General features: G+C 35.3%; 1 protein-coding gene across 16 annotated transcripts in view; it reads right to left on the bottom strand.

Annotated features, from left to right (window-relative positions):
* Positions 1–21,442, bottom strand: part of LOC107225971 (thyrotroph embryonic factor) — a 223,708-nt gene that overhangs the window by 24,596 nt on the left and 177,670 nt on the right. For 10 of the 16 annotated variants that reach the window (XM_046746151.1, XM_046746153.1, XM_046746140.1 and 7 more), the window contains one exon: positions 20,291–20,362. The exons of 3 other annotated variants lie outside the window; for them this stretch is intronic. In XM_046746151.1, coding sequence (XP_046602107.1) covers positions 20,291–20,362 — 72 coding nt within the window. Of the gene's footprint in view, positions 1–14,329; positions 14,363–20,290; positions 20,363–21,442 lie in introns of all 16 variants that reach the window. 3 more of the 16 variants (XM_046746152.1, XM_046746154.1, XM_046746142.1) reach the window with 1 other exon arrangement.

Here is a 21,442-nt window from a genome sequence, read left to right as displayed (position 1 = left end):
TTCGTATTCGCGGGCAAGTCAATCGCGAGGCAACAAGCTCTCTCCGATTTGCTTACACCCTGTTTGTTCCACTGCACTGTAGGATTAGTAGCGCGGAACCGAGTGCAGGTTGACCTTTGTGCGGTCAGCCACGAGGCGTCCTCCGGAGGAACGTCGGGAGTCTGATGTCCAGACTGTGGAGCCCGCAGCACGATCCAGGCGGATTGTGTTACATGTTCGTTTCTGACATGCAGGACACACATATCGACTGGACAGCGTGCTGTTTCCATGAACAACGAGAAGCAAGAAGTGCTCAACATAAGCACGCATATTTTTATGAAATCAGCCCGCTCCGGTGTCATTGAGAAAAAAATCTGCCGTCATTTCGGTTCAGTAACTTCAAAATAAAGAAAAAAGAGTCCGGAAGGTCAGTGTGAGTTCAACTTTCTGCGGATATATCATAGAGTAGAATTTCTTCGTCGGTCGCTATTTGACAGAGGTTTCTTTTTAGAAGACTCAGAGATCTTGTCGATTCAAATCAGATCGTTTTTTCAACTAGGAATCTTGAACGATAACCTCGAGTTGCAGTACCGAAGCTCGAATCTTCTGTTCGTCTCTGTGATATTTTGCTTCCTCGGTTCAAAATCTCATATGTACAGCTATACATACAGGATTAAATGAATAAGACGCGATTGTTGAAGTTGATTTATACCGATGATGTTTGCCCAGGTGAGGCAATATCTTGAATTTGCTCTTTCCTCTCCTTTTTTTTCTACCTTTATTTTCACATGATTGTGATTATTGATGCATGCTGTTATGTTCTTTTCTCCATCCACGCATACGTATTCATCATTTTGGGTTCTCCTCAGTTGGAGCTCTTTTTACGAAGAACGGTGAAAAACTTGTTTGAGAATAGGTTGATTTTTAACTGACTGAAGTTTTCTAGCTTTGGTTAATAGATTTCACTTTCATTGATTGGAAACAAGGTAATGACGAAACCTATGGATTGTATGCTGTGTAATTTGCAAAAGACACTAATCTGGTGCAAAAAAATGTGTAATTTTCTATAAAAATCTCTATGATTTTTAAGGGAATTTGGAAAACGATCGTAGTTTTTGAACAGAATTTATCTTGAAATTTTTCGGTTTTTCACAAACAGTTGTAAAATGGCTTGTTTTTCACGTTTTCGTACATCAACCGTTGAAACGGATGTAATTTTTTGTAGTATATTGTAGAACTCTTGATCCGCACGAACAACTACTTCTTGTTTGTTTTTCATAAAACTCACCTATTGAGACAAAGTGAGTTTAAATATATGCGACACACCTCAAAATCTACCGAGATTATTCTCGAAAGATAAGAAGACTCTTCAAATGCAGATCTATTATCTGATAGGTATTAGTCATCAGTTACCTTTTCCTTCTGAGAGAGATGCGACGTTTAGCAATGCTTCAAGAATAGTAGTACTTTCTCGTGATTGTATGAAAAATGCTTTCTATACATTAATATTTTTCTGCGAAATTCTGTAAAATATAATCTCTTTGTTCTCGAAAACGTAACTATTTCTATTGAATTTTGACTGTTGTAATAAATGAGTACCTATAATTCTACAAGCGTTGACGCAATTTTGATTTCATGATTACGAGCAATGGATTTTTTTTCGTAGTGAAATGCTGTTTACCATAATTTTCCGAAGTAGTTTGTATTGTTTTACATAAATTCATGGTGTTCGGTTCAATTTTTTTGAGTACTTGATTTTCAATTTTATTCTAGATGATTATAGTGATTACAATTTCTTCCAACATGTCATCTTTTTTCGCGAAACATGAAAAAAAAAACCTAATAACAACGATTATCTACTATAAGGCGTACAGTTATAGAGTGATAGGGAATATCCCTAGGCTGCAGTGGCGTCCTCTGGACGCTATGCCACGCAGCGCCGTTTTCGAGTGAAAAGTTTCCTGTCTCATGCGTATGTGTTAAAACCTGAACGACGGGCGCACGTGCTGCGCGCCCTGAGAAATGCACGATTGTTTTAAATAAATACTTCTTGAACTGAAACGATAAGTGTGACCGCTCATCCATAATTATCTCCTACACTACGATGAAAAATGATTTTGTATTTTCCCGTCTTCTCACACGACATCACCATCAAAATTATTATCACCGAGACATGTGACGAGTGAGTGGTGAAATCACCACATCATGAGCAGAAGCTCCCAGACACTGATGCCACTCTGGTAATTCAAAATGTAGCAGCTAGATAAAAAAAAAAAAATGTACCGGATAGGTAGTAAAATGTACCGAATGAAATTCAACTATTGTGAGGTTATGTTTTTATTCCGCCAGGTGGTGTTTTCATTGTTTTCGCGTTCGTCAGTGAGGCAGGCCACTGAAAGTTCATTTTTTGCAGACTCATGAGCATGCGTAACCCACACAAAAGTGTACGAAATTTCCGAAGCTTAAATTATAACGCAAAAACTGTACAAAACAATCAATATCTCTAAAAGTACTAAAAAATCATGAAGTGTACCAGCGTACTAAAAACGGGCGAAATTTACCAGAAAAGTAGAATTGCACTAGAAACGGCAACACTGGCTCGTGCATAGGTATAACAACCGCATGGCTAACGCCGCCCGGCGTCGTCCTACGATAGTGAAAGAGGTTTCGCTTTCGTCGGCATGATGAGGTTAGGCTAGGTTAGGTTACACATGCCTCCGCGCACTCTCTTTCCAGTTCCGCTCTTCCCCGCCCCCGCGACGGCATCTTGGTGCAGTCCGTGACTCGTGAGCCGGAGAACTACCTCGCGTTTCCCTATCACTCGGTGACCTACTGCCGTGAGGAATTGAGCCTCCCTCTTCACTGCGCCGCCCGGGAGGATGAAACCTCCGCGTGTCAGTCCCGCGGCTTAGAAAGTGAACGCAGATGTGTTGGTGGGCAAATTCTGCCTCTGTGTGAACCGTCGTCAGAATGTAGTAGGTACCTGGCGAAAGGGGAACTGCGCACCACCTTCTCTCAGGAATTTATTTTCGGACACCTGATAGACAGACGCGTGTTTCGCATGGCTGGCCAAAAGAGGTCGCGAAATTCAGGGAGGCACTAGAAGTACTGTAATGTTTTTTTCGTGTCGTAAGTCAGTCAAGAACTAGAGTCTCATTCACGTTTCAACCCTTTGAGGGGGACCCTCCTCAGACTGTAATTAGTCTATTTACAATCACAAAAATTGAACCAACTAAGATTCAGGTCGTCAACTACAATTGCGACAGAATCAGGTTAGGTTTACCATTCCTGTCAGTATGCATCCGACCACTACTAACAAGGACTTCAATATACTCGTATACGTGTATTTAATGTTGTCCAAAAAAACATTACTTTACATCAAGAATGTCCAGAACGCTTTCCTGCATCTAGAAGTATTATTCGTGTAAATATACGAACCCTGTAACTATTTGTATATTTCTCTGCGACAAAGAAGCCTTCCACGTGACACCAGACAAGACTTTAAGGTCAAATTTTGATTAACTTCATTTTGCACTTATTTTAATCTGCCCATCGAAAGAAGTCCTCTGAACTTTTTCCAAATTTATATCACAATTGGTTCTTCGGTAACAAAGAAAATTATTTTCGTCGTGAAAGTAGCGTTTTATTTTCTTACGGAAAACATTTTGAATGGTTTTGGTTTCTTCGTAAATTTGCCAAGTATCGTTATCGGCTGATATCTCGTTACAATTATTTTCTTTATTTGTTTTTCAATTCAATTGAATCAATATATAAATTGATTTGAATAAAATTTGAATTACTATAATAATTCAAGAATAAGTAATAGAAATGTAGGCAAGGATACTTTGTTTAAAATTCACGAAAAAACCTACACTTCACAGAATAGAAGAGCTAAACAAAATATCGGATACATCGAAACGTAGAAATATATTTTACGTACTTTTTAAAAAGTAGAAAGGTCATCATGTAGAAAGCCAAAGTATAGAACCGTCGGAATGAATAATAATACATTCATATTTTAATTTTTTACATTTTAAGCATTCTGTATACCGGATTTACGGGTTTTTGCAACTTCGATCACAGAAAAAATTACCTCGCGAAAATAGATTTTCGGAGTCTGAGGCGAATTTTTTTATGGTTTTTGGGGTTTTCGGAGCCTAGCTCGACTGTTTCGTGGTTTCCAAGAAAAATAAAATGGACAAAAAAATTATCGCTTAAAAATATACTACGAGTTTCTCATATCAAAACAAAAACAAGAAAATAAAGACGCGATAAAAAATTATTAATAATTTTTTACCAGTTTTCGTATTTTAAAATACTTGGAACAACTTGCCTCCGGGGAAAGTTGTCACACGCTGTAATTTTCGTTTTTTTTTTGAAAATTCACAAAACCCCATTCAGACTTACTCTGGATCACGAATTTTCTCTAGGTCCGCAATGGATGCATCTACGGTGCCCATATTCGAAGTAAATGAAATTTTTATTCAAAAAAATTCCAAAAATCAGAGAGTAAATAGTTTTTGAAGTAAAATCTACTATCAATTTCGATAACTTTACCTAAGCATATTGTCACTCTTACTATTGGTTCTGTAACTCCAATTATCAGATTTGTAAATCTTGCCACTATTGTTGTAGATTCAACTCTAAAAAAGTGATGCCCGTATATTCACCGCTGCAGATGTAAAATCTACATTATTCTTCTTTCTCTGTTGCTTTTTCATTTTCCTGCTTGTAATAATTAAATACTTGGTAGTACTGAAAGTAACCAGTTACTTACGCATTAATTGGCAACTGCCAAGAGCGGCACTGATTGCAGTCTACTGTGCATCCTTAAAAGTTGTCAGTAACAACCACGTCAGGTTCGAGTGTGCAAAAGGCGAATAGTCGCATTGGTGCAGGCAAATGCGAAGAGTTGTCTGTACTCTGTTAATCTTTGTAATGTCTTACGGTTGATCTTTTGCTTTTTTTTCAGGACTAGCATCAGCCCGCGTGCTCAGAAACTGAATTTTCAGAATGATAGTAGCAGTAAAAATGAATAACTAAACAAAGACACAGCAGTGTACCATAATTTTGATAGGGTTATCTAAATAACATTTCAAAAAGTTAGTTCCGAGAGTAATCTTGTTAGTCAACTAATGCATACATTCGTGTAATTTTTCGAATATCACTTCTTAAACATTCACAGGTCATCATTCGCTCTTCTTGTTAATCACCCGAAGATATGAAAATATTTTCCAATTGCTGTATAAAATACAAATTCATTCATTTATTTATGCATATTGAAACAGAATGTGTCACGACTTTTTGATATCAAAATTAATTAAATCTGTGCAAGTGTTTTGTGCTCGTGTTCGATGAGATGAATGATCATTTTTACCTATCACAGTAACTTTTTCAACATCATTAAACGGATATTTTGGTACTAGAAATTGGAGCGACCAATGAATTTCAAGTAACATATATAACATTATTCAAACTACACTGATCAATACTAGTATTTATAAAATAATTTTTGATTGCCGTTTACTATATAATACGGTTTTAAAATAATGCGATTGACATGAATCTATCTTACGTCAACCTACAAGAAATATGCAATATATTTTATAAAACGATTGTTCATTTCGTAATTTTGATACTTGACGGAATGATAATTTTATATAAATTAAACTTTAAACGATAATTAACATACGAATGCTTTCATTCGCTAATTTTATGCATCTGAGCGTTTTTATAGTGTTCAATTCTCTACAAAAGGATGTATTTTCCATTACTGTCGGTATATTTTTCAACGACTTATAAAATTTCAATGAGTAAGAAAAATTTTTCCCACGTTATTTCCACAAGACACTTGGTCACAAAGCGAAATATCTTAGAGTTGATAAACAGGGCTTGAATTTTGAGGGCATTTTTTTTTTATCGATTCGAAAGCGTTCAAGCCCCTGGGTGAATAAAAGTTCAAGAACAATCCTATTAAGAACCACCCTAATATGTGTTCAATATAAATGTCCGTAATAATGTATACAAAATATAATGTTATATACCTGCAGAAATTTGTGCCAGCTCCGATGGGGAGAGTAAATTTTTGTTCTTATAATCTTAGCACCTCCGTAAAATTACGTAACGATGCACGTATAATCGTGTGCAATACGTGACTTCTGGCAAACGCGGCCTTGAAACTGGGTGGTAAACCTGATTGTGTGGTTTGAAGAAACGGAATAATGCGAGAAATGATGAGAATTTGCGGTAAATGGGGATCCAAAGCGTGACATCTACAGAGAGGAATTCTCTTACGGAGTCTTTCTGAAGATGCGTGTACAACTGTACACATATAGGCATATATACATCCATACCTGCATATATTCCGCGACTCCTCTTCCATAAACCTGTCCACATACATAATTCATAGGCTGGTTCTATCTGCCGCTTACATAGCGTCACTTTATTTATTATTATCTATTCACCGTAAGAATAGAAGTTTCGTTTCTTTCGTCGCGTCACACGACGCGACGCCTCGTATATTCTTTTCTCACACCTCTCACACATACCGCGGATGAATAAACGCCCATCTTTTTTCAGCAACATTTCAACCGGCTGAATTTCGTCTAGTCTCTCAGTCTTCAGAAATTTCGCAAAAATTCTAAAATTTTTGGCCAATTTTTGCCAATGCATTCTCACAGTTTGTCAATGAGCACAACTTTCCAAATTCCGTTGTACCCGAAACTTAAATTTTCAGAATTAATACTCCATCGCAGAAAAAATCAATATTTTCAGAACACTGAAGTTGGTAACGTTGATATAACGAAACGTGACGGAATAAATGGTTATTGTACAATTTCAGAACAATTTTCAAGGAATTGCTTTTTCAAAATATGAACATGTGTTCTTTGTTATTATTGACTGTCTCAATATTCAACGATCTTCAGGGTCCAATTAAGGATTTTTCCTAAACACGCACCGTTAAAGCAACGTTACTAACTTCAACCTCAAACGTCTTTTCAGCTGCGAAAGCTCCGAGAGTCAGTGACATCTGGCGGCTGGTATTCCAGCAGTAATTCATTCGTTTTACAGTAACAGAAACTTTGGATTCTCCAGCGCGTGAGGCTTTGATAACGATTTCTGATTAAACTTTCACATTACACAACACGGAGAACTGATCAACACAGGAACGAAAAAGTCTCTCTACATCTACTAAACTCGTTTTCTCAGTTAATGGACCAAGTTCTATGAACAACGGTAAAATAGTTCACTCTATAGTTGTAGAATCCAAATTTTGTTCGAGTTGAGAGGATAATTGTGTTGAATCGTAAAACTCGGCACATCCATGGACAGGTACAATTAATAATTCAAGAAATATCAAACGTTCAGTAATTCTGCTTCCATCATTCGATACCAATTTGTAATCGAGAAGTACACTTACACAACAATACTCAACGTCTTTGTTGTCTTTTGTTTTTCACCTTCTGCCAGATTTTTATAACTAATAGGCATTCTGTACGATGCGAAGTTGCAAATGTATCCGGAAATTAAGTGAGGCATTCAATTGCTGGATATTCCGAGTATCCCTTTATATCGCAATAGGGATTTCATTCCCTTCGGGGAGGGGAGTTAGCTCATTTAACCGAAAATTTAGACACGCACGACAAATATTGCACACATCCAATTACTTATTCACTTGAGTAAAACGAACAAGTCTCGTACCCCATGCGTAGACGTAAAGAAATTATACTAAGATAATTAAAAACGCAAATTCTTCGAACCGGATAAACCGGTATACAAGTAATAAATATTTTCAGAACCTTTGTTACTTTCTAATCTTCACCACTATGCAATGCCTATAAACGGGATTAATATTCTTACAATATTTTTGCAGATATGTAACGTGTCTTGTCAAACTTGACTTGTCATTCCATTGGAAGAGAAAAAGCAAGAAAAAAATCGTTCATTAAAAGCATGATAATTTTAGATAAAAGCCGTAAAATTTCTGCCGATTCGTTATTTTTAATCTGCTTATTTTTATTTTTTTATAAATTTAATACACAACGCGGGTCGATTTCTCTCGTTTAATAACTGCATCGAGACAAATCGCGCATCGCAGGTTACGGAAATACAAATACGCGCTTCAATTAAGACACGTTAGACAAGCGTGGAAAAACCAGGTATCTGGATGAAGAAGAAAAATAGGGGAATTACACACATACATGAAACTTCTTCCGGAAACTCGTTTGCCGCATGCCGCGGTAGCGGCTAAAAGCTGAACGAGCCACGATTCCGCTTTCCAGCAGCACTCGTTAGTCATAATTTTTCACTTCCTATCGCCATTATCGTGATTGCTTTTCCTGTTTTTTTTTTTTTTTTTTATTCTTGTATTTATTATTTCTATTTGCGTTTTTTTTTTCGTTCATCGCGTTAAACATAGATCAACGTTTTTAGCGAGGTATCCACGTGCAGGAAAATTCGTCATATTATGCGCAGTTCGTGTCTATGAAACGTTATTGCCAGTGGGTTTTAAGTTTAATTCGGTGTTTCCGAAAATTTCCCACGCCAATTTTCCACGGAAGTATTAACAGTGTAATTTAGGTCACAGCTCGACCGAAGCTGGGCTTTGAAATATTGCAAGGGATCATCATGGTGTTTCAATAAATATATATATATATGAGGTATTCCATGCCAACTGAGAGGACATTTTCCCTGACCCCCGCCAATTTGCTTCATTATTTTTTATGTGATTTGACAACCTAAAAAAAACACTCGCCATTTTTTTCAGATTTTTCGTCCCAAACATTCTTTTTTAAAAAATGTTACAAACCCTTTCATGGTCTTAAAAAAAAACGCCATTTTTTATTTTTTTTTTAAAAATTCACATAATTTCTGGGTCCCAAAACAAACATTTTGAGCCATAGTTCAGAGGGGAGAATTGATTTTTTTGTATTTTTTAAATATTTTTTTAGGGTAACAATTTTTCTTATTTTGTATGTACTATCTAATAATAATTCCTAACGGCTCGGCATTTGCCAAACTAATGAATTTTTTCGATTTAACAATTATTTATAATCGAAATAGTTCGAATGCTCAATTTTTCTTTTAATTTTTCTGGAATTGAAAAAAAAAACCTAAAATCACTTATTTTTCGTTAACTGGGATGATCCCTTAAAAACAATTCTCACAACGATCTATAATTTATGACGAAAATATCATCATCGAAAATCACTTATAATCTCATACGGATGTAGCGCTATCATTCGATTCATTATGCCCATTGGCGGAGTTTTGAACGATAATAAATTCTGATTCACCGCATAGCTAATGATCGTTATAAATAATCACATATCGGGAAGAAAATTGAATTCAATTTGCATGATGTCACAACGTCATTTCAAAAATGAGCTTCATATTGCTGATTTTTAAGAAAACCTAATTACCTACCATACGTAGCACAGCTACAAATAATTGCGATCATTCAGTGATCATCAAATCGATATTCGATAATTCGTAATCTCTTCAATCATCGCGATATTGTTAACGATCACTAATAACTATTGGTGGCTATTTATATCTTAAATAATGATTGTCTTGACAGAAATAATGATAACAGCGATATTGCCATGCTAATGATATCGATGACTACAATGAATTTATCATTATTAAATTCTAGGATTTCAATGATGTAAACGAATTGAATGATTGTAATAATTTTAATGGTTTCAGTGGTTTGCATGACGATCTTGGAGGCAATCCGAAACATGTTCATGGTGATAATTACGTTTGGAAAAATGATGCATGATATTCAATTAAAGGTCATTTTTCTAATGACAGCAACGATATTAGAGTGGTGGGAAAAAATGTTTGTAGCGATGATTGTATTGTTCGAAACAATGATAACACTGCTAAATATTATAAATAAGAATAAAAATCGTAGAATTGTAAGTATAAACACGACAATGTCGCTTTGTTGATGTCACAATTATATTAGCGAGGGTGATAATATTACCGTATTGCAGTAACGCAACGTTATAATCGTCTCGATAATCGTTATAAAACAATGCGTCAATACCGACGTTCATTATTTTTCACCAGGGACGGTGCATAAAATGACGGATAAAAAACATAAGCGTAGAAGAATAATACCCTGGAATTTTGTATAATTCAATTTTGTATAATTGCAAATTAAACAAATGGATCATTATAATTTCACAGCAGGTTTTTTTTTTTGTTTCACCTTTCGCCAGAACTACATCTAATTTTGAATGTGACTTTTCCACATTCGAAATATCTCAATTAAAACGCGGTTTGATGATCGGACTGGATTCATTTTAATATCAATAATAATATACTTATTTTTGAAAATACAGCAAAGAAAACTGGAAAAAGTATATTTCTTATGTATGGGGAATTCCATGCCAACCCATCGAGCTCCTGACCCCGATCAAATTATATTTTTCCGATTCTTTTTATATGATGGGCTTTCCCCCAAAAACCAAGAAAAAATTTTTAAATTATATATTTTTTTTTATTCGTTATTCAAGCTATCTCAAGAAACCACTTTTTCCTAAACATTCACAGACGTTCCTTGATGGGAAATGATGATTTTGATCCTAGAACGGGAGTGTGATTCCGGTTCTTTCTATTTTTCCAAAAGTGTTCAAACATTCTGTTTCAACAATTTCAATGCAAGTTATATCATTCTTTAGTTTCGGCGGTTCTTTTCGGAATTTTCGAAAGATGAATAATAATTGATGATAAGTATCTACAGGAAAAATTAATAATCATTCAACTTATTGAAATAAAATGTTTGAATCCCTCTGGAAAATAGAAAAAACCGGAATCCCCGTAATCAAGAAATGTCTGTGAATTTTCTGGAAAAAATGGCCTTTTTGAAATAGCCTAGAAGACAAATTAAAAGGAAATTATTTTTTTTATTTTTCATTAATTTTGGAGGAAGCTCGATCATATGGAAAAAAAAAATTATAAAAATGTAAATTGGTCCTGGTCAAGGGCTCATTGAGTTCGCATTGAATGCCCCATATATTGTTTAAGTTAAGGAAAAATCACATACGACGAGGGGCCTCAAATTGTTCGACAATACAGCAGAATAATCGTGTACTTCGCGAGTATCAATTTTTTACCATAAACAATCAGCTTCGGAGTTTTTTGCAACCGAAAATAAGAAAGAAAAAAAGAAAAAAGAAAAAAAAAAAAACAATGTCACTAGTCAGGTCCAGCAGTCCGATTCGCAAGAACGGTTTTGCGTCAAATCGCGGGATGAGGAACAGTTTTCGCCCCGGTGCAGCGGCAGAGAACTCGTCGAGGTTCGCCGAGCAACAAGTGAAAGCTGCAGAGCCACTTTCCCCCGACAAGCATCGACTCGTGTTATTTCCGGGCCGATTCCCAACGCCGTTACCACTTGCCTCATCCCCCCTCCCGTTTTACCCCATTTCTCCCCCCCCCCCCCCCCGTGCTCCTCCAATTGGCCAACGACCAAGACCCGCTCCGCGATTAATCTCGACTCTCTCTCTCTCTCTCTCTCTTTCTGTCTTCCTTAACGAGTTAACAGTAGAACCTCGATTATCGAAACCTCGGTCATCCGAACCCTCAATTATCCGAACCATGTACGCGAACGCTCAATTATCCGAACGTCGGTTCAAACGATAAGTTGTTAGTTAGAAATATACGTTGATGCGTGGCTGAAAAACGTAAAACAGCCGTTCGTCAATTGACGACAGACGACTATGTAAAACCAAAGTAATAAAATAATCGTTCACTTTAAAATGAAAATGTTGACTCAAAATTCCTTTATTTGAAGTAGAAAAACAGTTTTTTGATGATATTGAGATGTTACGGACGTGTTTCAGAAATTGAGTTGTGTTTTTTTTTTTTTTTTTCAAGAATTACCGTTTTTCTCGCAATGTAAGAATAATTCTACCCAATAAATAGCGGCAATAGATTTGTCAGGAAGTTTTACCCTTGTTTCATATACTTGAGAATTAATTAATATGCAGTATGTCTCGAAAATTTCTATACACCATAGTGTACAAAAAAGCGAATGGCTTAATATGTATTTAAAAGTTTATTACAGACTGTTTGTCGATCTCAATTTGCGTTGTATATATGTATATTATTATACCTTAAGATAAAAATTGCATTTCGGACATCCGAACGTTTGATTATCCGAACTAGGCTCGGTCCCAATTAATTCGGATAATCTAGGTTCTACTACATTTCTTTCGTTCTTCTTTCTTGTTGCAATAATTGTAATAGTATCAGCCGATATAAGATCCAATATAAGTCAATATCGTCTCAATTAATTGGCAATGTGATTCTCTGATTCCACGCAATAATATTTATCGCTTTCATTTACGTAAAGAAAAAAAAAAATTTATCGTTACTTCTACGGAGCGGTGAATTATACAATTCCGGTGAATCGAAGGGTGTTCTGCCGAATTGATAATGCTCCTTTGGTACTGTCAGGTGAAATAATATCGTAATATCAGTATGAAACTCTTTTTAATTTTACGAAATTATTTATCAACACAAAGAAAAAAATGAGAAATTTCTGTAAGTCGAATACAGTTTTTTTGAAGTTGCATGGAACTGAACAATTTTTTGAAGTTGTAGAATCACGTTTTTGGATAGTTTTTAAATTTGCCTCAGTCTTGAAAATTTGTCTGGAATAATCGAAATTCTTTACGAAGACCTGTACGTCAGATGAAGAAGAAAAATGGAAAAAATTTACCACATTGATTTAAGAAGAAAAACGTACATTGTAAAGTTTCTAAGATAGCATTTAGGTCTGGGTTTCAGGATTTGTATATCCGATCTGAGAATATTGAGAAAAACAAAAAAAAAAAACACTGTTAAGTGGGATAAGAAATTGTTTGGCCGAGAAAAATAGAAGCTTGTTCGTATTTGGTGAGAAATTCTATTTTGGATAGGTGGAATTCAATTTTTATTTCAACGTGTAAATTAAATCTCGAAAAGACGATTTTTACATGCGTAACTTTTTTCAATGCGGTTATTACATGGCAGTTGGATTACGCATGCGTTAAAAATAACCTAATTGGGGATAAACTTCAGGGTTTTTTCATTCAACGAATAATAAGAGGTTTGAAACAACGCGTTAAAGCCACATTTTAACCGGTAACGTATCTCTCAAAATCTCTGATTCAAGCTCGGAATTTCCACTGCGTAAAGTGACTACTTAACAAAAGAATCTCGTTCATAGTTTTATAGAGTCATCGTTAATTTTAAAATATATCAGGGAAATTCGATATTTCAGAATTTCAGAGTTAATCAAAAGTTGGTGTATTTGCATTTGTAATTGTTCTATTTTGTTCGTTTGAATTTTTGGAAGACAAAAAAAAAAAAAAAAGCGACGAAAAATCAATCCGATATAAAAATAATCTAACCATCAAATTTCCCGTTAAAAATGTAAAATTGGCAAAAACCACCAAAATTTCCACTAAACAAGCCAAATTGCTTTAAAAATCGACAAATTTCCCGCCAACCGCTGAACAGGTAAATTATTCTCACCAAGAATTTTTTAAAATCACCAGATTTAGCGGGAAAATCACCAAGTTTATAACAGTGGCGTTAAAATCGTCATTGCTGCACGACGATGAGTTTTTAAGGTATCGACGCATGCAGTCATACGTACGTATATTCTAGTTTTCGAAAGGCGGTCAAGCGCATTGTGTAGGTCAGTTAATAGCATCACTTTCGCTTTGCGTTATTGTATGTACCTGTATTACTTAATCCAGGGGCACTTGCGTTCCTATGCGACATAATTTTTTTTTTTCCAAATGGCAAAAAAGAAGCTTGCAAATCACGATGAAAGTAAAGAAAGAAACAAATCAACCAATGCATAATAATATTTGACATTTGCAGAGGGAGGAAGCAGGCCCCTTGGGACTGGTGGGACTAGACCCGTTCGTTCGTTTCGTCTTCATCTCGATGTTTCTCGATGTTAACTAATTTGCAAAAATGTATAAATCATCGCAGGGGAACAAGTTTCGTTGCCGTTTGAACGTGACGTAAAATTTTTATGCAGGTCAATTTAAACGAAAATCGGTTTTTGCTGTCTTTCGATAGAAAAAATTCAGTGTTTGATCTGCTGTGACTAAAAATTTTTTTTTCTCAATTGACGGGACACGTGTACAATAAAAAAAAATTATCTTCAGAGTTCACTGTGAGTATGATCCAATATTCCGTTACAAGACGTATACCTAATCTACTCCAATTTACATTCAGATAGCAAAGGTCAGTAAACCTGATGATTTAAGCATGACGATTTATGTATCAGACATTTGTAGGGGAATATATGTGTGTATATATATTGTGTATTGATACTCACGATATCCTTCAGGTTTATTAGAAACCGCCTTACCTGAAACAACAAAGAGGAAAATATATTTAAGACGCATTTCTTGCCTGCGTTCAGTGAAAAAATTTACGAAACATTAATAGTCATCAATTATGTATACGGATTAAAAAGGTGAAGATGAACAGTGCCAGAGACTTAAAAATTTTCCTTTGATTAATGATTTATTATCTGTGTCTGAAAATCTGAATAATACACAAAGTTTGATCGAAAGCTGCCGAATTTTTTCCAACGTTAAAAAGAATTAAAAAATTTGTTTAAAATAAATTTTACAAGTACGATGTTATACATTTGAGCTAGAAATAATAAGCCAAGTCGTGCTAAGTCGTTTAATTTTGATAATTTTGATAAGGTTTATGGACACATTTTAAGAAGTAAGACTCGCAGTAGCTCTCCAATCTTTCGGTGTAGACTTTCGCACAAAAAATCATTCCATCAGACGATTCTCGATTCAACTTTCAATTTGACACTTCTGCCAATTTTATTTCGGGTGAGAAAATTTTAATATATAATCCAAATAAAATCATTTTGCCAGTTATTTTACATGGGTTTTGAAATTTTTTACCCGTGAATAAAGTTTCGCTGGTATTCTGTGTTGATCAAGAAAACAAGATTTTTTGTCATTTTCCCCAGGAAACGGGTAATCACGCTGTAATTCAAGCAGCGAGATTCGCGATCCAGTGAAAATAGCCCGCATAATTAGTTCACGATGTCGAGCAGCGTGGAGGCAATTTCCTGTTTGCAATTTAATGAAACGTGGGTAAAGTTATATGTATTTATAACCAGGCGTGTACATGTATTATTAATGCGTCACCATCATCGATATAACCGAGAAGAGATCACAACGTCGTTACTTCAAATGGACGGGATGGTCTGATAAGGCCATCGCTTGCTTTAATGCAAGTGAAATAGATGCAACAAGTTTTGTATAATAATTGGAGAAGCATCGACGATATACATACATACATATGTATATTGTGTATATTAGGGTGATTTGGAAATTTTTAATTTTTTTTCCTTCCAAACAGGTTCAAAAGTTTCATTTCGGTATACAAAGACACCAGTTAAAATTTAAGATTTTAATATCAATATTAAGGGGTGGCTCATCGCACTTTTCGATTTTCCATAAGAATAACATAGGAAAAATGTTGTTTGCTTCTTCTAGTTTTTATAACTATCTAACGAAGCGTCCTACAAAAACCCCAAAGACATAGTTTTGTGGGAAATTGAATGCTCTACAAAAAAGCTCTTGTGTCAAAATTTCGTAAAACTAACTGTGTCAAAGTTACAGCCTGTCAAAAGTTGAATTATATATAATTTGACCTTTTTTGAATATTACAGCGTAGCTACCGGTCTCATAAAAAAAGTGTGCATGAGTGTTTTTGTGAAGCGTACATTTTACTTTAAATAGATGATAACTAGTAATTAATTTTTGCAACAATGAAAAAATTGTACTCTTTAAAAAAATTTTTAGCAGAAATCTGCTCTGAAATTGGTTTTCTCGTTTTATTATTTTTGTTTAATGGTGAAAGATATTTTTTTTTCATTGTTGCAAAAATGAATTATCAGTTACCATCTATTTAAAGTCGAGTGTATGCTTTACAAAAGAAACTCATGTACACTTTTTTATAAGACCGGTAGGTACGCTATAATATTCAAAAAAGGTCAAATTATAAGTAACTCAACTTTTGACAGGCTGTAACTTTGACACAGTTAGTTTTACGAAATTTTGACAGAAGAGCTTTTTTGTAGAGCATTCAATTTCCTACAAAACTATGTCTTCAGGGTTTTTGTACGACGCTTCGTTAGATAGTTATAAAAACTAGAAGAAGCAAACAACATTTTTCCTATGCTATTCTTATGGAAAATCGAAAAGTGCGATGAGCCACCCCTTAATATTAATATTAAAATCTAAAATTTTAACTGGTGTCTTTGTATACCGAAATAAAACTTTTGAACTTGTTTGGAAGGAAAAAAAAAAAAATTTTTTTTCTGAATCACCCTAATGTATATACCTAAATAAATTAACTCATCTCCGCGAAATTTATATTATAATGTACGACGCAATAAAAATCGAAAGTGTATTTTACTGATTTCAATAAATATTTCACCACCAAACGATTTTATCCAATTTCAGATAAGCCGATACTTTCGACATAAAATAAGCATTATGTATTTCAGTTGATCAGTTAGAAATACATCTGGATCCGGTTCAGTAATTCGTAATCGAAAATTCACAATATTCAACCAATTATGCAGAATTATTCAATATTCTTTAAATTTACATTTCCCAATTCAGAATACAAAAATCTAACTGAATGAAAGATTTAGTGAGATTTGAACCCAATTCGACACTCGCAAGTATTTTTCGGATGGCGTTGCAGACGTCGGATCGGAACTGAAAAACGCAAGTTAAAACACCCGCCACATTGAATTTTGAAATTTGTTTTCTCAAGCTGCTAAAACATATTCGAGAAAGGATCAATGATTGAAGTACGAAAAATAGTGAATTGAATAAAAAGAAAGAGGCAAAATCGCCTATCTAACGAGATTAACGGGAAGAGGCGCGACTCTGACGCCATCTACGAGCAATAACGATCATCAAAGACAAGGGAAGCTACTTGAAGACTCTTCACAGGTGCGGGAATACTAATTTCAATCATTTCAATAATACGGTGAATTCATGGCAAGATGAATATTTGACGAGATTCAATTCAACCTCGACACGAAAACAATCGGTACAGATAGAGAGAAGACTTTTTTAACTTTTGAATGGCCCGATTCAATCACGACCTTTAAGCACAGTCGTTCGCAAATTGTTTAACGAGCTCCTGATTTAAAAATGGATCCGTGCAATGTTATTACTGCGTAAAAGGGCACTTTTCGATACCGTGCGTAAAATCGTATTTTATGTACTTGTTGCACAATATGACCACTCCACTCGTAAGTAAACTCTCTCGTGTTGGTTAAAAACCTGGATATCTCTTCAAATATTGGCCGTAGTGAGATGATTGAACAAACGAATTTTCCTAAAATTTCATAAGCTTCCCAACTGGCGAATTCGTTTTTGTCTTTTTTTTTTGCTTTCAACAGCTATAATTAACAATTTACTATGGAATAATCATTAATTTTCTCAGCTATTTCGTATATTACCGCTATAAATTCTTTAGTAGGGTGTCGATAGAATTGGACCATATACGTTTGGTTATCTATTATATTTTCCGCGTAAAGTTCAATGAGTGTAAAACATGTGTATAGAAAATTCTAATTACAAGGTTGAAGTTAGTAACGTTATCATAATAAAATACTGCGGAAGTAATCACTATTTTTTTTAATTTTACAATGAATTTGACGGAACTAAGATTTCAAACTATGAGTTTGTTTAGTTTTATCACAATTTACTGAATTTTAGATAGTTGCAAAATCGTAAAATAATGGTTTTTATCCAGCATCAATCGTAACGATGCAATTACTCATTTCAATACGATTACTTCATTTTCCTGAGTTGTCAGTTGCCTGTCATATGATCGTAAAATATGCATGAATGAAATTATTTTACTTGTATTCGAATTTCATGAGATTTTGGAAACAGAAACATGAATATATGAATAGACCCATTTCTGGAAATGAAAATTTATCCTGCATTATTAAGGTTGCACATTTTTGAGGTTACGCGATGAGAGCTGCAAGTTTGATGAATGATATTTTTCACCCATGTTTATGGCACGATGTATTATTTAAATCGTGATGTTGAGTGTTGGATAACAACTCTTGAAGCTCTCTTTTCTTCCGTTTTCTATCATTCGTTTCTACGCTATTTCTATTCGCATAGTGAGAGTGACTGCGATAGACGATCTTGTTCAACGCTTATTCTAACCCTCCGAGGGTAACAAAAACCGGTAGCATAGTTTCTGCATCATGAATATGATGGGGTTTTTTTGGGCGGTAAGTTGGCATTAAAAATATAAATGAATGAAGCTCTGCATCGTGTTAAGTTTCAATGTGATTCTGTATCAAGCGTTCTTGTTAGCGGCATAGCAAAGTACGCGAAGGAAATGTCGGCCCTCCACCATCACAGGATTGTTATATTTACTACGACATGTTTATGTTACAAATTTCCTACGAATTGATTAAAAATTCAAATTTCAATTATTCGTCGTAACACCAATAAGGTAATTATACAAAAATTAGAAGGAAAAAATCAGATATTATATTGAAGATCATAATTTTGGCTTAAAAAAAGAATTATTCGTTTTATCAAAGGTATGAAAATCTATAAGATAAAAGTAGTGAAATATCTTCAAAAGCCCCTCGGGTGCAAAAAGTACACGCCAAGAAGACTAAAATGATAAATATTGAGAAAAAAATTTCTGTATCTTAAAAACCATGAAAATAGCCGCTCGCAAAAATAGTTGTTGATTGTACAAAAGACATTGACATCGATCCTTGTTGTCAAGTACATTACATAAACTTAAATTAATATACAAATTATAGACGCCCCTCTCCGTAAAGAGTGAAATGAACGTAAAAAATTATGAATCAGCTGGGATAAATAGAAAAATTTTTAGTGCCTGGTACTTGGTTGGCCTTTTTTTTTTTTAAACAAGTAAAAGATTCATTTACAGAGCTGCAACAGCCTAGAAGTCGATGAAATTTCACGTATAACGATATAATTATGCAATCCAATTTATCCTGTCATACATTTTTCCTCGGTCCAAAATTAAGCCCGCCAATCATCAGTCACCAAAATATTATTATTTCTACCCAAATAGTTTTTTGTATTCATTATATTTCTTTCAATTTTCACGGAAAAGGATGTCTATGAGTACATCAATTTATGTCTATATGATTTACTCAGCAACAAAGATTGATTTCGATATTTTTTATACACCAAACAAGGAGTTTTGTGGTTAGCTATTTTCACGGTTTTCAAGAAGAAGAAGAGACTTTGCACATGTTCAATACTTGAATGTACTTGATGCAAGGTTTTCGCACCCGAGGTGCTTTTGAGGGTATAACATATTTAGAGAAACAGCCACCGACGCCGAGCAAAATAAGCTGTGAATTGGAGTGTCCACAAAACAGAATCGAGGTAATCGCCTCCATCTTAGCCACCATTTTCTGACGTACCGAAATCGCGGAAAGCTTGAAACACATGTAAGTGGGTAGAAACGTTAGTGTCAATAAGTAAACATATTACTAGCTAATATCGCAATATGTTTATTTTATAACATCAACGTTTCTACCTAAAAGTACTTATACCGAGACAATGTCTTGAAACATGAAAATCAACCGCGCATGCGCCACTAAATTCAATCTCATTGGTCGGCAAAATCTTCCCGCAGCGATATTCTTGTCCGCGATGCAGGCGGGCCAACGTACACAAAATGTGTACCTTTGAATTTTCAAAGTAGCATAAGCATTAAATTCCGACCGTTCTTTGAAAAATCAACTTTCCGACCCGATAACAAATGCTTCCCAAACCTTACCGAGTCGCTGCCTCAATTATTTGAGATTCTAACCTCGAAGATTCGTGTCAACCACATCGCCGCCAGAAACAGTTTGACGGCTGAAACTCTGGATGGCCAGCCGGTGCGAAGAGCCGATAAAACTCACGCATGCGCGGTTGACTTTCAAGTTTCAAGAGATCGTTCCGGTATGTGTTCAAAACTTCCCGAAATCTCGGTTTGTCAGAAAATGGCGGCCAAGATGGAGGCGATTGACTGGACTCTGTTTCGTGGGGACTCTACTGTGATGAGTGAGTGATTCAGCGACCACGGAAATGGAATTGACTCTTACTCTCCGGTTTCTGAGACTCTTCGTTTCTCGCTGCGTCTCGCATGGGAGGTAAAATGGGAGGAAGAGGAGGAGGAGGTCGTGACGTGGCAACCTGTGGCTTCCCACTCGGAGGTGGCTCTCGCCGTTCTGACTCGCCTCTTGGAAGATGCTGCGGATTTTTCTCGCCTGCAGCCGATCTTGACTCGCCGCCGCCTCGCGACTTGCAGTCTGCGAATACAAACGAGATTCACGCGTGTCAAATGATCGAAAATAACACTTGATATATACGCTAAACATATGCATACAGTTCAAAATATGTACAATGTCTACAAATTATTCCAAATTATACTCTACGAATTATTAATACATACTGGAGGGGTGGGGTTGAAATTCCGAATTTGATAAGTTCCGAAAGCACCGAATTCTAAATTTTTTGTTGACGAAACTTGAAGTAACGAAATCAAACTTTGACGAAATATCAATGTTTCGAATAGTCCAAATCCCGACGCTCAAAGTTTTGAAAGTGCAAAGTTCTGAAACGGCATAACTCCGACGAGTCAAAGTTCTAAAAGTGCGAGAATGAGAAAATTTCAATATCCGAAACATCGATGTTTCAAATGATCGAAGATTTCAGTTCTTTGAATTTCTGGCTTGGTTAAATTTCACCATTTTGATACTTTCTTCGTTTCGAATTTCCGATTTGTATGCGTTCGGAATCCTGGTCATTACGATTTTGAGTTTTTCTCATTTTTTATACCCACACGTTGAGTAAGCTATACTGTGTGAGTTTACTTTAATTCTAACTTTACTTTCGGAAATCTTGCTTTTCGGAACTTTGAGCCTTCGGTTTACGACCATTCGACATTTTGTTGTTTCGTCAAAGTTTGGTTTCTTTACTTCAAATTTTGCTGCCAAATGATTCAGAATTAATCTTTTTCATAGAGTAACTAATAAGAGGGGACAAGAACTGTTCCATAACTTACAAGCACGCCTGACTTGCTTGGACCGACACGTGTGATGAAATCATCACTTTCTATCTTCCCGGCCCTATCTCAGTCAGATTTTATTAGCAGTTATAAATTTTTCAATTACCATAAGAGATTAACAGCGCAAATCAGATTTTTTCAAGTATATTCTATAAGAATAATTCCGAATGCAAAGAAATGTGTTGTAAATGAAAATAGTTACTTTTTGTATCGCCAACAAGAAATTTACGTATTGCACTCTCTTATTGATTGTAAATACTTTGAAGAAATGAGTGTGTCGTGAGAATTAAGTTCGTATGACGAAAGATATCGAAAGTTTCTT

Source organism: Neodiprion lecontei, chromosome 7 (genome assembly GCF_021901455.1).
Source record: "Neodiprion lecontei isolate iyNeoLeco1 chromosome 7, iyNeoLeco1.1, whole genome shotgun sequence".
Classification (NCBI taxonomy): domain Eukaryota; kingdom Metazoa; phylum Arthropoda; class Insecta; order Hymenoptera; family Diprionidae; genus Neodiprion; species Neodiprion lecontei.
Note: the sequence above shows the minus strand (reverse complement) of the source record. Positions and strands in the feature narration are given on the sequence as shown.